The sequence below is a fragment of the Bicyclus anynana genome, chromosome 4 (assembly GCF_947172395.1).
Source record: "Bicyclus anynana chromosome 4, ilBicAnyn1.1, whole genome shotgun sequence".
Taxonomy (NCBI): domain Eukaryota; kingdom Metazoa; phylum Arthropoda; class Insecta; order Lepidoptera; family Nymphalidae; genus Bicyclus; species Bicyclus anynana.
This window is the reverse complement of record NC_069086.1, coordinates 15,440,687-15,462,411: the sequence shown is the minus strand read 5'-3', so window position 1 is coordinate 15,462,411 and position 21,725 is coordinate 15,440,687. Positions and strand designations below refer to the sequence as shown.

Genomic DNA, 21,725 nt, shown 5'->3' with positions numbered 1-21,725 from the left:
TGGTTACGTTATGGTGTGTCTACGGTAAACCATTGCTACTATAAAGTCAGTGAAAGGGTATTCGGAAAGCATTTTGTAACAATTCAATTGCTCGCGTCCAATTTACTTGTTTACAAAACTTTATAAGGATGTACTAAGTTATTGCTTAAACAATGTCTTATAGATAAGCAATGCTGAAAGGATTTAACGTGCAAGAATTATCAGTTGAACTCTCTTCAAAACTGTAAAATAGAGTAGTTGATTCATATCAAATTTAATATTGACAATATTAATTTCGTGTACTGCATGGAATAGGGATGTGAAATATATCGATATTAATTAATAAAAGTTAGGTATTTCCTATAAAACTTAATTTAATATCATGTATTTTTTCAAACTTTTCAAACGTATGTCGTACATTTCGTGACGTCACAATGTACACTTTAATTTACGAGTCTTCCCTTCTCATTCTGAGAGGAGACTCGTTGTCAACAGTGAGCCCAATATGGGTTGTCATTGATGATGAAATTGTAGATCCTCTTTCAACTCATTAAATTGCATCACCAGAAGGAAACGCATTAGTCTTATATAGGTTAAAGGAATTTTAATCTGTTTATTTGGTTAAGTAGATAACCATCGTGAAGAAACACTTTGCCAATGCATTAGGTATTGAAAATTTGAAAAGCAAACAAAATAATCTTTAACGTGTTTGTTTTGCGTAATGTTAAGCCATTCATAAAATCTTGACCAAATTAGTTGCATACGATAGTAGATACTTATAGTCTTTTATATTCCCCAAAAACAAGTTTATATAATTTGTATAAAAATCTTTAGTTAGTTGTTAATATATATTTTGGAGTCTCAATTTTCTGTATATTTTAATCATCTCACGGTATAAAAAAATTAAAGAATGTTAGAGGATCGCCCTCATAGAATTATACCTACTCGTATTTGTAGAATTTATCTTAGATAACAATATCACACTAATATTATAAAGGCGAAAGTTTTTGTGTAAGTGTGTATATTTGTTCCTCCTTTACGCTGCGGGTATTGAATTAAAATGGAAATAGATTTTACTCTGGATTAACATATAGGCTGCTTTTCATTCCGAAAAAATTCATGGTTCCCGCGGGATTTGTGAAAAACTGAATTCCACGCAGACGACGTCGCGGGCGTCCACTAGTTTGGTAATAAAGACTGCCCTTTTTGGGTGCCAAAATATTACAATGGATTTCCACGGTTTAAAGTTTATCTTTTTAAACTATCCAAAATTAAGTCAAAGTTTGCTATGTAGAGTAAATATATAACGGAAATTCGTTACAGAAATTATTAATAGTACCTAAATTTGTTTGTAAATGAGATTTCCCAACAGAATAATTACGTCGCTTTTGGCGTCTTCTGTGACTCACATATAATATATCAACACTAAAGGAACCGCCAACATTTTGTGCCAAGTTTTATCTCATTCAAATCACTAGAAACTAATTTACTAATACGCTAACAAACTCACTGCAAAATCAACCTAAAGCACATTATCATGAAGTTTATTATTGTTTGTACTTAGACATTCGACCTATGTTGCAAGACAACACATGTGGTTTTACAAAAAGCGTTAGTGAGAAAGGTTCTGGGAAGTCTTTGACGATAGTACTATGTAGCTTTCTGCTTGAATACATTTTTTTTACCAATCTTTATATCAAATTGCTCTGACGAAAACCAGTACTGAGAATCGAGACCTTGTTGTTTTATTTTTCGACAAATGTAAACGTGACTCGAATTTATTTTGCTACACTTGGGGTAATGAATCATGGAATAGTTAGATAGATAGTTGACATTTACGTACAACATTCTATACAAAAAGCTATAGATAATCTACTTCAGGAAGTCGGGTTGACTTTTGACAACTATGCCTTTGTGTGTAGGGGAGACCGGGTACAAAAGTAACATTTTGAACATTTACATTGATTTCTGGTTATGGATGATTATTTTATAGAAATGGATTAAACCATTTAAACATTCCATTCATGGTCTTTATATCGGTATCACAATTTTGCTTTATATTGATCATTTGATATGAATCACAGAGACTCGAAAAAAAATGGGAAGTTGTTACTTCCGACCACGTAGGCAGGACGAAAGTAACACATTGTGGGTCAAAAGTAACAGGCTAAAAGGGTTCGTAAAGAAAACAATATGACATACTAAATCAACATATTATTTATTTAGAGCCTTTGTATTGAAAGAATTTGCATTCAAAATGCTTAAAAACTAAAAAAAAAATATTTTAAGAAAACAAAACAAATTATTATTTGTTCTAGTAATGAGATCAGTATTTTTTAAACTTTATGTATTTTATTCAGACTCACAATTGTGAGATATATAATTAGCATCATCATGGACTCACATGATGTGACCACATTTTGCACGAGAGACACTGAACCCACTATTCACTTAGCTGGCTATTGCCGACTTGGGTCAACAAACGAGGCAATAGCAATATTGGTAGTCTGAATTGTTTTCCATCTCTTCAGCTGCCTTCTTTGTCTTTTTTCCTATCCCCTTGCCTTTCTTAGATATCAACTTTTTCTTGCCATTTCCAGTATCAGGTGGTAAAATCCTTCTCTTAGTTTTAATTATTTCTGCGTGTTCTTCCTCAACTGCGTTTTTTTGGACGTGTCCGTCAATATTGCTGTCTTGCGTTTTTTTACGTCCTCTGCTTTTTGCAGTCCTGGGGCCTGCTTGTGGTAAGGGATTCAGATCTTTAGGTGTTAAGTCAAATGGCTGTCCTGGTGTAGGCGAATTGGATCCTTGATTAGATAATACTATATTTGATTAGATAATACTCTGTATGCTTACTTTAGGGCTAGATAGTGATGTGTATTGTTTAAGTATATTTATTTATTTATTTGACAAATCATTGCTAACTGTATGCTCGATAATTTGGTCACTCGACGGTGGAAGATTATCAACTGGAGTATCTAGATTAACTTGGGTGGTGGTTGTTGCATCAAAACTAGTCAACACGTCATTAGATGGAGTTTCACTGTTTATTTGTAGAGGCCGATCAGTAATAAACGATCCTGTTAAAATAAATATATACATAACAACGATATGCAAAAAAAGTTAGCAAATCAGTACGGCTACAATGTTACTTGTGTACCCATAGGGCTATGTTACTTTTGTACCCGACCACATTTCTGTTCAAATATAAAAGATAACATTAAAATGAAACGTGCTAGGGAAAAATGAATTAAAATACTGTGTAATCTATCTAATCAAGAATTAACATGCAAATATTCAGATTGGTATCACTTTTAAAAGACTACGAAAACACTAAATAAAAAAACAACAAAATACTAACGTTTGATGTGCAAATTCACAAAGCGTCTTCTCACATAACCTAGCAGCGCGAAGTGCGCGTGGCGACTGAACGCAAGGGAGGGGAGTACCGACCCGCTGTTAACGTACGACATCGACGCGGTGTTGGACTGTTGGATATACTTACAGAGCATTTGTTACTTTCGACCCGCCGTTACTTTTGTACCCGGTCTCCCCTATATAGACCAACTGACGTCATCAAAACAGAAATATGTTGTCGAAATATTTAGAGTGATACAGGAGGAGCAGTTCGAAGAGCCGATGGACGTTGGGGTCCCAAGGTGCTGGAATGGCGACCCCGCAATCCAAAGATCATTGTTGGTCGACCCCCCACCAGGTGGACTGACGACATCAAGCGAGTCGCAGTTTGCTGTATGCAGGCGGCTCAAAATCGTGACGTTTGGAAGTCCTATGTCCTACAGTGGACGTCCATCGGCTGATATGATGATGATGATGATGATGATGATGATGAGGAGGAGGAGGAGGAGCATGGCATAGAAACCAGTTTACCATCAAACCGATACTTAACTACTCTTATCACAGGCAGATGATAACCGTCTTCCGAAAACAGATCTATATACATAAAATCAATCTTTTTTGGGGTAGGCAGTAGTTTTACGCTTAAATGAATTGCACGCCACTCAATAGCAACGACACTTCATCCGAATACCATTAATACCAACCGCAATGTCATTGTTTCATTTTGTCGTAGATGTTCCATTGTTTGTTGGAACACACTCGAGAATAGCAATCATATGCAAATCAGCTCGCGTCTTCGGTAATTTAAGATGTCCGTATTGTTGCTAAATTGCCGGTGTTATATAAAAAATTGCTAGTTAGCATAATAAGTGGATAACTTCTTGTTTTCTCGTATATTCTGAGTTTTAGATGCAACATACATAACATACTATTAAGCGTGTGGAAATAAAAATAGATAACTTTTTCTGGGTTAGTTGTAATTAGATTAAATGTTTTTATTATTGACGATTACTATATATATAATTATATATAATTATATATATAGTAATCGTTTTTTATTTTACTAGTATATATAATTATATATACTAGTAAAATTTCGTGGATTTTTCCCTTGCCATTTCTCTAGCACTAGGAGAATAGTCTTGCTCGTAAAGTTTTCCGGGCTAAGTTGTACTCGCAGGTACTCATAAAGTTTTTGAATTTAGTTACTTTATGCAATTTCATTAGCACTAAGGGTCTTACTAGTCTTGCTAGTAAAAAAAAACATGATTTATGTAGCTATTTATTTTTTTTGGTTGAAAATAGTCATGCAAGTAAAGTTATCCGGATTTAGTTACTTCTTGTGATTTCTCAAGCATTAGGAGAACAGTCTTGCTAGTAATTTTTTTCGGATTTACTTATTGTGTTAATATTTAGCATTTTTAAAAGGCAACATAAATAATTTTCCTTTATAGAAGCTATCAAATCTAGTTAAGTTAGGTCAAGATTTTTTGCCCGACTGAAAGAAGGGTTATGTTTTCATTAAAATAGGCTTGCTGAATGCTTTTGATTCCAATGCGTGTATAGAAATCTTCATAATTTCATAACTACACTAGCTGACGCCGCGCGGTTGCACCCGCGTGGTTCCCGTTCCTGTACTGTAAGAGTACAGGGATAATATATAGCCTATAGCCTTTCTCGATAAATGGGCTATGTAACACTGAAATAATTTTTCAAATTGGACCAGTAGTTCCTGAGATTAGCGTATGTATATTCGACAGTGTAAGTTTTGAATTTGTCTGTCGTATTTTTAAGCAAAATTAAAAAATTGTATTAGCAAGTATTATAATTTCGATATAATTTTGAGCTAATTTTTTAAAACGGTCACCCCAGCGCAGTCATATGCAACTACTTAGAAAGATTTTTTAAGTTTCAAATAATTTTAGATGTAAAATGTCACCATTGTAAGGAAACAGGACATGTGAGACGACGATTATGATTCTGTACGCATATTGTGGCGTCTTTGTCGCTAATGTAATGCCCCGCCGGACATACTACGAATATCATAATAATGGACGTAATGTATAAACGTAAGCGTTTTACTAAAAAAAAAATATTGTAGTTGAATATTTTCGAGATATATCTTGCAGTTGTTAGTCAGCAAAGAATAAGTGACGTTAGAGTGACAATGACACCAGAAATTTAGTCCCATCTGTGTGTGGGAGGTTTCAATATTACTATCGCGTTGACGTAAACGCGAATTTATATGGAATTGAAACAGTTGTGCAGTAGTGCCACTTGATGGCGCTGTTTAAATTTTTTAGAAATTCGCGTTTACGTTAACGCGATAGTAAAAGTATTAAACTGCCACTAGGCCCTCTGTTGTCTGTGGCCGCACTTTGATAGGTTTTCTTGGAGAGTATCGGAATAAATGTGTCTAAAATAAACTATTTCTAAAATAAACATTTTCTCAAATAAACGATTTCTTTAATTCAATTAAATTCTATTCTAAATTCTAAAATTCAACGCGAATTTATATGGAATTGAAACAGTTGTGCAGTGGTGCCAATAGATGGCGCTGTTTCAATTCTTTAAAAATTCGCGTTTACGTTAACGCGATAGTAACAGTATTAAACTGCCACTAGGCCCTCTGTTGTCTGTGGCCGCACTTTGATAGGTTTTCTTGGAGAGTATCGGAATAAATGTGTCTAAAATAAACTATTTCTAAAATAAACATTTTCTCAAATAAACGATTTCTTTAATTCAATATTAAAAGAGTTTACTCCTACATAACCTTGCTAAAATAATACATACTTGTAATAATTAACCTACTTAATTTAGGAGTTAGCAATTTTGCTAATTTACTTGCAGTTTTAATATTCTGATATTGGTTGGTGATATACAATCATCATCATCATCATCATCATCATCATCATCAACATTCCATATTTTCTCGATATAGGTCGGTATAATTAGCTCGTGTCTTCACACACGCAGAGAATTAAGAAAATTCTCAGGTGCACAGGTTTCCTCACAATGTTTTTTCTTCACCGTTTAACGTGATATTAAATTTCTTAAAATGCACATAACTGAAAGTTGGAGGTGCATGCCCCGGACCGGATTTGAACCCACACCCTCCGGAATCAGAACCAGAGGCAGCTACTGCATTGAAAAAACCGATACTAGATAGAAAATTTGAAAAATCCGAAAAAAAATATAACTTGGTCACCCTAGCGTTTTTTAGAATATTATTCAAATTAGTTTTAAATAATTAGGTGGTTTATCTCCAAATTGCGTTTTATCAATTAATTATGGGACATTCTGTATAATATTTTTAGGAAAAAACTCAGAAGTGGATTTACAAAGATTAGAAAGACCAATATTGAAAAAAGGTTATGATCCACAATATTAGTCAGGACAACTTAATTAACAAATCAAACTGTAACCGAAATAAGAACCTAGAATGGCAGAGCAGCACCTTAAGCAGTCCTGGGAACTTGTGACTCCGGGTGCAGGTTTAAAGGATCCCTTCCGACTAGCCAATACTCACCATTCACTGCTCCAGTCATTCTCCCCCTCTCTAACTCCTACTATTCACGGAAACAAGTTATAACACCTAGCGTAGGCACAGGTCAACACAAGATTGAACGACGTCATGTCCATCTCAGACTACTATTTCCTACAATATAATCCGTTCTTGTATACAATTCATATGAAATGTATTATTATTATTATAACTCTTAAATTAGCCCAGAAATATGTGAAATAAATTATATTAAACACATTTCCTGGGAATTACTAAATAGTAGAACAAACTAAATAGTAGTAGGAGTACCAACATTCGATATGTTAGGTACACGAGGAAAGCGGATATTGCATCACCCAAATGTTACTGTATGTAATCTAACCAAAAAGTCATTAGAGAAAAAAAATATTAATAAAAAACGCTATAGTCTATAACTTGGGCTGACCCGACACAATTCAAGGCTGTGTAATGTTCATTTGACATGCACCGTCAATGCCTTGAAGGTTTAGGTTACGTCTTAATTCTTGGCATACGTTGACTACATAAAAACTTAAAAGAAACTTTTGTTTATTTTACTTTTATGTACCTAAAAACTAACTTTCTTCGCGAAAGAAATATATCAATTATTTTATATCTTTTCTTGATTTTTTTATATTTAAGAGAAGAAGAAGAAGAATATATATTTACTTGTTTACATTTACAATAATGGTTATAATACAAATAGTTAATGTTGTATTTTTTTTTATTATAACAGTAAAGATAAATTATATTTTAATTACATCTGTGGTGTACTTTACTTCCTATTATTGAAAAACCTTATTGTGTTTTTTTTTATTAATTATTATTGACAGTCATTTATAAGTTAAGTTCTAGAAATATTTGCGTGACTCAACTATGATTATATCGTGGACTTCATCTTTCACGTTTATTGTTTTAAAAATACAACAACCGTATAGCGTCATTATTAGATCAACTAAACAGATAAAAATAGATAATTCAACAAACAAAAAAAAAACAGATTGCGTAGTAAATAAATAAAAACCTTAAAAAATACAACCGACATCAAAACCTAAAAACGTACCCATTAAGATCAATTTAAAGACGGCACTGAACCGATGGTCTATTATTTCAAGCAATGAATATTGAAAATGTTTAGGTATCTTAGACAGTGCTCTTTCATGTCTTTATTACTAGACTCTTAATTACAATCACAAAAATACGAACACACTAGTCATCCATTTAACTTTTGAAACTATGAACTTTCTTGTGATGGGTTTGAAGGCGGTGACAAGCCAAGTAGGTTCTTTAATTTTGTATTTTTTCTGCACCGTCTTCAACCCGATTAACAGTAGGTATGATTTTGTTTTTCGCTTTTCAAATGACTTTAAAGAATGCATTGAGTTTATGAAGTCAAACGAAAATTTTCATATTTAATACAAACATTATCGTTATATAGAAACTAAAAAACGACTTCGATAAACGGAAACGGTCCAGCTTGTGGGAATATGAATAGTTTTCTCTCCTGGGACTGGTTATTGATTATTGCATATTCACCTATTTTTTCTAATAAAATCAGCCCGGAGTTGGCAGGTTAGTGGTGTTACATCCCCGTGCCTCGAAGAGCACGTTATGCCGTCTAACCAATGCTAGGTAGAATGATGAGGTTTGTGGTGGTAATCTTTGGATCTACTGAACCGATTTTAAAAACCACCCACCAGAAAGCTATGTTATTTGTGAGTGTCATAAGCTTTATAGGATAAAACCGCAGGGCGTAGGTTAGTAATAGATACAGCCCATAACCTAGTTAGTTACAGCATAAGAACGATTTGCGACATGCTATATTAGGTTAGCAGTTTAGCACTGTCCCGCCATTGTCACGGCCGGTGATAATTTCCACGGCTTATTTGTTTAACTGCTTTGCGCTTTACATTTTTCAGCAGAAACATTCTTCATAATTGTTGACTTTATATATTTTCTTTAGACAATCGATGACAAAATAACTATTTATAAATGTGACGTGTTATAAATTATTTGTCAAGTGTTATGTGGGTAATTTCATTGGCTAACTCTCCATACGACTAACCAACAATGCTACTAGGTGGCTGAAAATTTTGTAGTAGAATAGCTTCTTGTGATAGAGCTCGTTCAGGGAAGGCTACTGCTACTTTTACCAGACCAGACTGTACCCGGTACCGGTGGTACCAGACAGCATTGCTGTGTTTCAGTTTGAAAGGGCATATTGCCATTGCCTACGCCTCAGATTGGTAGACACAGGGCGACACTGTGGCGACAGTTCCTTACGTGTTCCTTACATGCCCTGCTGTTGCAGTAAATGTTGCTTCTTTCACCAATGGAATGCTTCATTAGCATCTAATAAGATAGGCTATATTTTATCCCCGTATTGCCACAGTTTTGCTAGTTAATAATAAAAAAATATATTAAAGTAAAGTTATAAGCTAAAGCTGTAAAATTTGCTTTTAGTTATAAACTCTTTGCTTAGCTATAAAAACAGGAACTAATTTACTTGTAAGTAAATTACGTGACAATGATTTATTGCCATCTATTACTAGATACGCGCTGGACAATGGCAAATATATACAGTAACGAATACACTTATAAGTGTGTATAGAATTTAAATAATTGATACCACGTCAACTCACAGGTAAGCGCCTTATTTTAGCGTAAACAATAATGTGACGCATCTAAATAAATGGATAAGGTAGCAATTTGTTCCGTCGCCTTCTGAACTTTGCACGGCCAATGTCAGGGTAATGCAGACACGCGACAAACAAGAAATAAATCTATTTAACTTAAAAATGGAACCGACTTATAAAATGTATTTCAGTTATTTTGATTTTAACACAAATTACTGAACTTATTTTCATGAAAATGAAATCTGGAAGTATACTTTTAACTGCCTCATTGGTCCCGTGGTTAGCTGGTTCAGCTACGGAAAATGCCAGTCCAGGGTTTGAATGCCGGGTTAGGCTAAAAAAAATAGGTTATTGGGATTTTTCTTACAAGGAAAATCTTAATAGTAGCCTGGAGTTGGAAAGTTGGGGGTGTTAGTACATCCCCGTGCCTCGGAGAGCACGTAAAGCCGTCGGTCCTGGGCCTGATCTCTCACCAGTCATGTCGGTCTGCCGTCCCATCGGATTTCGAGAGTAAGGGAAAAGAGATTGCACCTGTGCTTGCGCATACACTTGTGCACTATAATATCTCCTGCGTACATGATTAATCTCACCATGAGGATTGGTTAACCAACAACCTTACATTTCTTATAAGCTATATAATATTTTAATAACATAGGTAACAAGGCAAAATGTTTGGCCACTTATAGGTTAACACTACATGCCTTAAATAATAAGATTATCTTTATAATTATAATACTAATTAAAGTTAAACAGTTTTACAGCTATACATAGGTAAAAGAATATAGATACAATATTAAAAGAAAAAAAAACCGCATGCATTGAAATACGAGTACATTTAAATAAACAAAAAAAAAAAAAAAATATAAATTATAATGTAATAGGACTAAAATAGATTAATAGCTACACGCATTTCCTTTTTGAAATTGGCTAGGGACCCATTATGAATGTCTAACATATAAAACATATTGTATGATTTTATATTCTTGAGATTAGCGAGTTTGCACCCATAACTGTTGATCGGCGGGGACCAAGAAGTAGAAAGTCTTTCCTTCTCGATATTCTCGGGCATCTTATAGGAACTTTAAAATTAAAACTTTAAAGAAGTGAGGGGCAATCGACTTTATTATTGAAGATTCTAAATAAGAATGTTAGGTCAAGTTTGTTTCTACGAGTTTCAAGGGAATCTATATTGAAAAAATTTAACCGCTCACTGTAACTCTTTAAACTTCTTACCTTTGTGACTGGGAGGATTTGCCCCCCCCAGTAAGATGCCACAGGAAGCGCTTTTGAACTCGTTCAATCCTAAGAATATGAGTAGCATCATGAGGTCTCCAAGCTATACTACCATACTCCATAATACTTAGAACTAATGATTTGTACAGTAGCATTTTGGTGCTGGTCCTTGTAATATTTGTGTGTGTGCCATTAGTGCCATTCCTTATAATGAATCCTAAGAGATGAATCATATACATCAATAACTTTGTTTTAGTTTTATCCGCGGTAACCAAAAGCGCTTGTGGTGTTCTTCGTTCACAAGTCTGAAGTCTGCAGATGATTTTATTAACTTGATAGCTTGTGTAAAACTGCAACTAGATACGAAGATGTATGATGTAATATACTTAATATCTATACTTACGGAGGAAAATTGTGCTCAGGTTTCCGTTCTCGGTAAAATATATTTTCCGTTGTACAATATATTGAAAAATGCAGATTAATTCGTATATTTTCCTCTATGAAAAAGTTTTTTGAGGTTTAACTACATGGGCTATATATTGGGTGTGTATTTTGTACATATTTGGTAGAATTACGCAAATACTTATCATAGTCATCGAACGGAAAAGATATATTTATCCATCATTATGGGCTGTTTGGACATAAGATATCTTTAAGGTATTTCTAAACACACCAGTTTAGAACCACCTGAATTCAGTAGTTCCCTGCAACTCATGTCTGTCTGTGTATACTATTTCCGATGCATGAAATCAAGAGTTTCAATAAAATAATAATAATATGAATTTCATTTGTAACACGTACCTACGTTCATTACATATATAATTTGCGTCAGTCAGTAAGTTTACCTTTAAACTTGCATCAACAACTTTACAAATACAAGAAAAAAAGATGCAATGTATTTGGTCCAATTCAAGACGCACATTTGGGTTATATTATTATTGTAACTATGTGTATATGTATAACATTTATAATATTTGTTTTTTGTGTATTTTGTGATGATATAGTTTCTTAGTAATATTTTGTGTAATGAGCACGCCCTTCAAGCGAAAACATTGTACTTAAATATTTTGTTTGTCACCATTTACTACATATTTTGTGCAATAAATGATGATTTAATATGAAGATATTTTACATTTCTTTAGAGCAAAAAAAAAGTTAACCTCCTAAAATAATGTATTCCATCCCGCAGTGTTCCAATAAACTTGACATACTTCGATCCATCAGCGCGCTAGTGATTGTGGTAGCAAATTGCTCTTATAACAGCCTTTTACAGCTGCAGATAACACTTGTTTTCGGTAGTAATGTTATATGGACGCACATTTAGATAAGAGACTACTTTTTGGAAATGACCTGTGTAGATTTTTATATGGCTGAAGATTTAGGATGAAAATGTTTGCTTTGAAGAACTTGGCTGAAATTACCTCGATGTTAAATCTTACTTCTGATAATTAGACCTAATAATTTTATAATAGTTCTATTTAAATTGCTTATAAGGAGAATGACTGTGTTGTTGATCGTTTTCTTGAGACTATCTTTAATAATTACAGTAGTTTAGTTCAGATTAAATAATATAGGAATGTTAAAAGAGAAACTGTTGAGTCTCTTGTCGACTCGTGGTAAAATCTGCCTTCCGTATAGAGTCACTACAGATGAACGAACGTCCAAAGTTCTAAATCAATTGATGTGATTTAAACTAATTTTAATTTTTATAAGGAAACCACAGACAAATCCTTTAGTAGACTTTTCTGAGATTTCATTACCGCTCGTTAACCTTGTGACCTCACAACGTTCATCTAAATTTTCGTTTTTTTACGAATCACAAAAATATGCAGCCGGGAAATACCCAATGAAAATACATGAGCTGCAAGGAATTCACATAAAAAGCCCATAACGATTACAGTTTTCAATTATAACGTGAGAATAAGTAAACAATAGATAAATTACTCATGAGTGGTCTGAAAAAATAGCTTGCGTCAATTAAAAATAAATTAAAAACAAATAACTACAGAGTAGACAATTGAAGACTCGATATCCTGATAATTAATGTTGTCAGAATGAGGTGTGAACTGGTGTGAAGGTCGTAATTTTTGAATAAATTGTAATATAGATAATTGTTTTTTTTTTTTTTCTATGACAACACTATTATTGTTTTTTCTTAAGGCTGGCTCATATCTTGCGCATATTTGTGTCTATGCTACAAATATACCAATAGTTATCTGGCTTTACCACGCCGATATATACCTAGTACTATACGACTAATGTATTTTTTTTAAATTATTAGCTCTTGTACCGCGATCTCGCCTGATTTTAAGTGACTATGCAGTCTAAGATGGAAGCAGGCTTCTTTGGAAGAGGTTAATATACTATGCATACATCTGGTTTCTACGCGGTGACGTACCGGCAATCGGAACGTTAAATCGCTTGGCGGTACGTCTTTGCTAGTAGGGTGTGCTGTGCCAACTGCAGTGAGGTTTTTGTCGTAAGTACATGGCGATGCATTCAATAATCGAAGTATATGTTGCGGAGATACGAGTAGGGTAATGGCTCTTTTTTGCGCAAAGGATCAGCCTATCTGTCCGACGCGGATATGAAACTAATATTCCTGTCATCATTCCATCGTGGGCATGATTTGTTTCGTTAGTGGGCTAAGTTAGCTTAAGTTGTTAGTTCCCTATTGTATTCGGTTGGCAAGGTAATTTTTAACGGTCAGATGCTTTATGAATTATAAGTCCTGATTGTGCGTATATGTGTGTTACTTTATGACTTAAGTCATTTCGGTTAACAACGCAAATCATGATCGTAATAAACTTGTATTACAAGAAAGAAATTGAGGCTGATCACTTGAAGCGATCGGCGCTTACAAGAATACAAAAACCTGTTCTCTATACTCGAGCATCGCACTTGTTTGCATTTTATACTTCTTCATGTTAGTTTACACAAGTCCAGTACACTGCACCAATCCTATACCTCCTTGCAATGTTTTTCACTACACAGGGCTCTAGGAACAAGTGGGGTCTGGTTAGTAACTATATCAATTGTACTGACTAAGGGGAGAAGAAAGAAAATAAGTTTATTCATTTTAGTGTCACAAACAGTACATCATATCTTAGATATTATATGAACCAAACAGAAAGGGTTTACAGCTCAGCATTAGCCTATCATAGCAAAAAAGCAATGCCCAGCGCTGATTTTCAGTTGAGACCCAGATGACGTTACAGTCAGTTATTATTAACAACTAATCAAAACTCTTCTAATACATTCAAATCAGAAGATAATAAAACAAAAAGACTGACTCGAGATTGAGACTGGTCGAGGACTGCACCCTCTGATTAGACCAGAGTTCCCCAAACTTTTTTGTGTCGTAGACCCCTTGCCATGTTTTTCCGTGTTGGGTAGACCCCCTACTTACCTGATATTGATTTCTTGTAAACTGTAGTGAAGTTTAGTGTTAAAAACTTAAAGTAAAGGTTTTCTTTTCTCAGACTTTTACATGTTCAAAATGTATTGCGACCACAAAGCGAATACCAACATCCTACAACTTACACAATTTTATAAACATATATAATATTTTTTTTGTATTTCATAGGTACTTTTATAAATAATGTATATGTTTTGATATTATAAGATAGCATGATGTAAGTAAATAGATGCTATCAGTGTATGTGTTGAGATCTACTATCGTGGACCCCCATTTTCGTTTCAGAGACCTCCAAATTTTTTTTCTGACGTAGACCCCTTACAGGTTGTCATAGACCTCTAGGGGTCGGTATAGACCACTTTGGGAATCACTGCATTAGACGAAGATCTTCGTTAACGGAGGTTGTATCACCACAAATGCATTAACTCACAACTACACGCAAGTGCATTAGTACAGTAAACAGTATAATTTTTACATTGAATGTTCTTTACGTCTCTATCCAAACATTTGGCAAACGGTTAACGTAAGTGTGTCAGACAAACAACCAAACGCGAGGTTGAAACAATGCCTGCAGGCTTATCTTGTGACCACTACTGTATTTTTACAACCGATAAGAGCGGAATAAATTATCCAGCCACTTTATGGGCGTTCGTATAATATGCACGGACCTTCACGCCTTAATGATTTATATGCTTGCTTTTGTTAATCATATAATTGTATATTAACAGACTTGCGTTTATTATTATCCTTTTAACATTTGACTAGGAGACTAATTCGTCACGCAACCTTATAATACTCGTATATATTCGAATTTTTCAATGTCACTTAGGAGTAAATTTTGCTAATGTTAAGCTAATGTTAAGTTCATTACCACCGCGTATGGTTTGCATTTCTAACACATATGGCTACAGCTATTGGGTCCTGGCCCATAAGGGCATTGTATTCCCCTTTTTAGATAACCACTTATTAACGAATGCGTTGGTATCTACACCGCAAAAGGAAGTTGGATCCACAAATAAGAACTCCGCAATGCCGCATTAAGGTCTCTTAATGGCCTAAGCAATGTTCCTCTGTGGGCCCTCTCCTTATGTTTATGTGGACAAACTACAAAGAATTAAGTAAATACGTGGTAGAAGGAATAGTATTTATTAATGAAGATAATACTTAAATTAGCTAAACTTATTATAAAAATAAAATATAAGGAAATATAACTACAACTACAAAATTAAAATAAATTAAAATTAAAACTAATACCTAGAAATAATTATCGAAATTTGCCGCCCTTGGTAGGGTGCCCATCACGCAGGCAGCATTCCCGCGCTGAATTGCGATAGAAATTCTTTGCGCGAGAAAGCTGCCCGCCCGTGGTAGAATATTTATCAATAACGTAATAAAACGCGCGGATTTTGCCTAGCCTATAAGCTATTTAAACGCGCAATTGTTTAAATATCTTATAGGCTAATTCAGTACTATAAGTGCGCGCAAAGTAATAATTGGATGGTTGTTTTTCTTACCGTAGAAGCTTATATACCTACTATGAAATGTACCAAATCTAGGTGGTAGCAAGAATTTATTTTTACGACTGGAATGGTAATAACAATAAGTTATTGAATCAAATATAACAACCAGACAAATAAAAGATAATCCTTGTGTTTGCGATATGAAGATATGCATCGGGCTAATATTTACGAGTAGCAATCGCAAAAAATAGGACAATGTTACAAACTAAGTAGATATGAACAGATACGCCGAATAAACATGATTTAGATTTCAGATAAATATACTACGCCAGCAATTTTTATAGCTCTTATATGAACTGACTAGCGGACGCCAGCGGCTTTATTCTCTTTTTTTAGAATTTTTAAAGGGGAGATTTTCGCGTAACACATGCAACGAGCAAGCAGTTTCACCCGCCTAGTCCCGTTTCCGTGGGAATAAAATATAGCCTATGACACTCGCAATAATGTCGCTAACTATGGGCCTCATAAGAAGACTCAGAGTCACACAGCGGGTGATGGAACGAGCTATGCTTGGAGTATTTTTGTTTGATCGAATCAGAAGAGAGGAGATCCGTAGAAGAACCAAAGTCACCGACATAGCTCACTGAGTTGCGAAGCTGTAGTGGCAATGAGCGAGGCACATAATTCGAAGAACCGGTTGAAGTTGGTGTCCCCACACTAGAAAGCGCAGTGTTGGTTGATCCCGCAGATTGTCGTAGGGATTCGCTGGATGAAGGCGGCTCAGGATCGAATGTTTGGAAGCCCCTAGAAAAATTCTATGCCCTGCAGTGGACGTCCATCGGCTAATACCTACCTTCTTATTTAATATTCCTCAAACAAAAGGCTCGGCTGTTTTCGTAACCTCAAGAGATGTTGTGATTTACAGAGTAGGGAAAGCATTTGGCATTGCGGCTTGACTCTATGCCAATGGGGTTAGTTTAAGCATGCGGAGTGGACATTTACTAACTTTGTACTTTACCTTATTCTATCTTACTTTGATAATTGATTGAACTCGTATGAAAATGTTTTGAAAATGCAAATACCACAGATTTAATAAAAGCGTTATCTTTAGCGTTTCCCATGTTGTGTGGTAAATACTGCGTATTTAATAAAAGTAAGATCTAGACTTGGTCGCTAACTATGGGCTTTATTAGAAGGCTGATGATGATATTAATTGTAAATTATGACAAATAATGTGAAAAAGAGCATATTTTCAGTTTCTTATTGTTGTTTCTCCTTAAATGGCGGCCTCCGTGGTAAGCGCGGTGGATTTACAAAACGGAGGTCCTGGGTTCGATAACCGGCTGAGCAGATTGAGATTTTCTTAATTGGTCCAGGTCTGGCTGGTGGGAGGCTTCGGCCGTGGCTAGTTATCACCCTACCGGCAAAGACGTACTGCTACGTAGCGTTCCGGTACGATGCCGTGTAGAAACCGAAAGGTGTGTGGATTTTCATCCTCCTCACAAGTTACCCCGCTTCCATCTAAGACTACATCATCACTTGTTGAGATTGTAATCAATTGGTGAGATTGTAATCAAGGACTAACTTGTAAAGAAAAAAAATGAATCTGCCTTAAACTGTGGTCACAACAGATTTGAGTGAAAAGCCTAAAAAAGTAGATCATCTCTCAATAAATGAATTTCTATTGACTTTTGATCAAATAGGCGCTTGTTAATAGACCGTGTCTGCATTGTCTCGGTTTTTCCAATAGCGTAAAGTTCTTATAAAACGTGATTAAGATTTTATGTTAAAGTCCATATTGAGTTCAAAAGCTTTCCGCTAGACTGTTCTAGGTAGTAGGTTTATTTCCATTCATAATATTCTATCTACGTCATACATTTCCTTTCTCTGCATCGGTATTTATAGGTTACGCACATTTCTCTGAATCGCATTTGATTTTATATCCTTATAAACTGGTCATTATTATAGTGTATCTATGGAAATTAGAATAAAAAACAAGTGCGTGTCGGGCCACGCGCAGTGTAGGGTTCCGTAGATTAAGTTAACACTTTAATCCCCTATGTAATACACAAAAATACCGATAACCATCGATATAAATCGTTAGATATCTCCATAATGTTATGTCATTACTCAAAGAGGTGCAGGCGCATATCTTGTCTTAGTACGCAACAAGCGCATGCTGTGAGTGGACGTGGACTTACTTTTATATGTTGCCTCGTTGATCCAGTGGTTAGCCTATGTTATTTTGGATCACAAGGTCCTGGGTTTGAGGTCTAGGTCGGCCTATGTATCCTTTTATTTCTTTTAACCAATGTTCAGTCTCTAAATTCTCAGCCTGGAGTTGGGAAGTTGGTGGTGGTACACCCCTGTTCCTCGGAGATCACATTAAGCCGTTGGTCCCGATGATTGTCATTAATTCATTAACATCTTATATAGTGATCATTAATTAATAATAGTTAGTCAAAAAATTACCACCCTAAGCGCGCCAATCAGCATTGGGATATCGTGAGCGTCACATATCCCCTCCCCTAAAAGGAAAGGAGGATTGACCCGTTACAATTGGCTGATAATGTTGATTAAGAATAGGACATTTAAGAACGGATTTTGCGAGAAGGCCGGATTAAGGAGGTCTAAGGGCAGACGAAGTCACGGGCGTCCGCTATCTACAAATACAGACACAATACAATACGACAAAACTAGTACTGACTGTTAGAACTATATCTTAGTATTATAGTTAAAGTTCTTAAAGCCATTATGTGTTAAAAATAGTGATTCTTTATATAGCCTTAGATGCACCATACTCGCTCAGGACAGGCTTTATAACCTCACTGGGAACTAGTTTATAAATAAAGTAAACTCTTGTATAGTAAAGTTTTATCCCAGTATTCTATTTTTAACTCAAGCGGGGTCGTAGCACGTAATTTTCCTTGTACGGTTTACTTCATTTTTTTTTATTTACTGGTGAGGTGGATGATTTGCTGGAGGTAGTTTACGCTTCCTAAAGATGCCAGGCGCGTTTGTAATCGCAATTTTGGATTAGGTACATAGATTTTTTTGTCGTAATGTGTTTTTAACATGTCGTGTAAAATTAAAATAAGCCTTTTATTTTGTTCACAGTATTGATCAATTGATAATTGAAATAATACTTCAATTTAAAAAGGAATTAAAAAATAACTAGATTATGATAGATACTAGAAGATTTGATACTTTAGAGCATTCCTCAATCCTAGCTAACTCAACTACTCTTGACCCCAGATTTAAGTTCATGCATTTATCATTTTAAAGATCCATATATATTAATAAAAGGATATGTTGCAGAAAATGTACTAAGTATTACCTATTTTGTAGTCAAAAACATCTTCTGTAACACCTATTTTGTTTTGTATAAAAGGTGTTACAATAATTATCATATGTAAATGAGAAATAATAAAAGGCTTTTTATTTATTTATTTATATTAAAGATGCGGTGGCCAAAAGTATTTAATTACTTAAATAAATTTGTAGGGGAATATCAGCTTGCCTAGAACTGCAACAAGGATTGACACCTCTGACGGATCTGATAAAGATGATTCTGAATTTGACATTTAGTAATACCTTATGCAGCTGACACATAAAAAGATGAAAAATAAATCATCACAACTACGTCACTATCAGGTTCCATCAGCGAAACCGAGGTCCAGATGTACCGTTCATCTTCTGTAACACCATAAAGAGAGATTCCATTAAAATAAATCTCTATTTCCAAAACTTACCAAAGTCTCAATGATATAAGGCAGCTCCCCTTTCAGCTGAATTTCTTTATTATATTATTATACTAAGTACAGACAGAGGAACCTTGTAATTTAAGTAGGTATCTTTAAGTAGTTTGTAAGCTCTGTTAGTATTAGTTTGTAATTTCTTCTTCTTTTTTAATTTGTATTTTTTAGCTGAATAAAGGATTTTATTATTATTATATACTTTCCCATCGTTGCCACGTTTGTCCCAAGTGAGCGAAGCTGGAGCCACCATATAAAATCTTTGATTAGTATGGTGAAACTCTTCGGCCATTGGTGAAAACCGTATAAAATCTGTTTATGCACACTAAGCTAGCCATGCCTCCTACCATTCTTTATCGATGCGCAGAGGAATATTAAACAACTGCAAATTCTGTGTTTTGAGTACATCGCGATTTACTGTTGTTTTCTTATAATGACTAACCATCAGGAAGTGGGTTACCTGCGTTTAACTGATTACGTCCACGAACTTCTTCGGAATAACTTTAAACATGTCACCTTAAATAAAATAAATTAAAAACAAAAAAGTCACCTGCTTTCACAAAATGTAGACTATGTTAAAAACACATTAATTTTAATATTTTTGCGAAAATTATCTGAAAAAGAAAATAGGGATTTAAATTTCCACAATTAAAGTTTAACTTTAGGGTTACAAATGAATACAATAGCTCGTATACATATTATACCTAAGTATTGCATTCATTCATAATTATAACAGGCTGACAATGTTGTAATTTTTACATCGCTCCTCCTTTTAAATCTGTTTAATACAAATTTAATCGACTTTAACTGAGGAGATTCTCAATTTGTGGTGTGTTTTCTACTGAAAAGTTAAGTGATTTAAGTGTTTAACGAACTCTCTGGCGTTTTAAACCTTACGTAATCTGAAGATCCTGGGTCCTTAGGCGGGATACAATGGGGCTCTAAGTCTGCTGCTTTAAGGAGGTTAGGTTTTAGGGTTTAGCTTTCGGGGTCAATTTAATAATTTTAGATAAGGTCTGGTTTGAGGGTAGTTCAGCCGTACAATTCAACTGCAACACAAACAATGGTCTGATGGTACGTATGTATTACCACGAAAGCATACCAAGAGAGTAAGCGTTCCGGTACGATGCCGAATAGAGATGAGACGCGCTTGAATAATCAATTCCACTGCGAAGATGGAGCGCTATCGCAATATCCATTATTTATTAAATTAAAACATTATAAAGTGATTTTTTAATAACTCCCAACAGTTGATAATGTTGCAAGAATGGTGATTTTTGTTTTAAAAGTTTCTATCTTCAAAACGGAAATATGTTTATAAATAACTGTATGGATAGGGTCTTTTGACGTTCATCGTACTTCAGCTAACATACAACCTTCTTCAAAAAAATCAACTTATGTTTATTTGATTAAAATGCAAAAACTGCATCTGTTTTGGATCTATTTTGTCAAAGATACTTATAACATCCTTCATTTGCGTCAAGAGAAAAACAGCGACGAAACTTACATCCGTCCTTCATAAACGTCCGCAAATTGCTCAGATTTTCGGTTACACCGACGCCGGACGAATACCAAACTGTCGATCAACTTATAAACATAACAAGAACATACGGAATAAAAAGTAAACTGCAACCGGTGCGGTGGTCCGTTGTCATCCCCAGCGCACTCAGGTACACGGAGCGTTACAGAAAGGTAGTGCGTATACGACGATACTTGTTCATTTCCTCCGAACGGCGAGAGAGGAATTTTTCAATTAAATTTAAACAACTTGCGGTGATATCGCAACGGTGCGGTGCGGGTATTGTGATATTGGACTGTAACTGTAAATTTTGTGCAAAATGAAGACGGATTATCCTATGGATGAAATGCACAAGAGTAAGTATTCGTTCGGAAAAAAGTCAATAGACAATATTCATTTATTTTAATTAAGATTAGTTTACAAGCACTTTCGAAACGACAGGGATTAATATTATAAGATATTAATGATAATAATTAGTCGAAAACTTAAAATTAAATTAACAAGCAATAATTATATTAAAAAAAAATATAATATGTATGTATTTGTGGAATTTTAGCGAGTTATGTTTTCATATCTTTCGAGAATTACTTCAATAAAAAAATTTCATTAAAGTCTTCGTGTGAAAATTGTTTTTATCGAAGTTTTCTCTATTGAATAAACAATATTGTGTATGCTGAATAACAATATATATTTGTTACACGATGTATCGGTGCAAAACAGTATATTGGTTTCGGTTTAATTATTAGGAATATGTATCTTGTTGAAATATCACAATTTCATGAATGATATAAATATTGCAACGCATGGAAAGTTGTAAGTTTGTTGGGGAAATTGGCCTAAACATT

At 34.6% G+C, this 21,725-nt stretch overlaps 1 protein-coding gene across 3 annotated transcripts in view; it reads left to right on the top strand.

Moving 5' to 3' along the window:
- The window catches only part of LOC112056350 (aquaporin AQPAe.a), a 110,621-nt gene that overhangs the window by 24,213 nt on the left and 64,683 nt on the right, over nucleotides 1–21,725 (top strand). The window contains exon 1 of one of the 3 annotated variants that reach the window (XM_052891569.1): nucleotides 21,013–21,236. The exons of the other annotated variants lie outside the window; for them this stretch is intronic. Within the exon in view, the coding sequence (XP_052747529.1) occupies nucleotides 21,200–21,236 (37 nt within the window). The 5' untranslated portion in view covers nucleotides 21,013–21,199. Of the gene's footprint in view, nucleotides 1–21,012; nucleotides 21,237–21,725 lie in introns of those variants that run through there. 3 annotated transcript variants of the gene reach the window in all.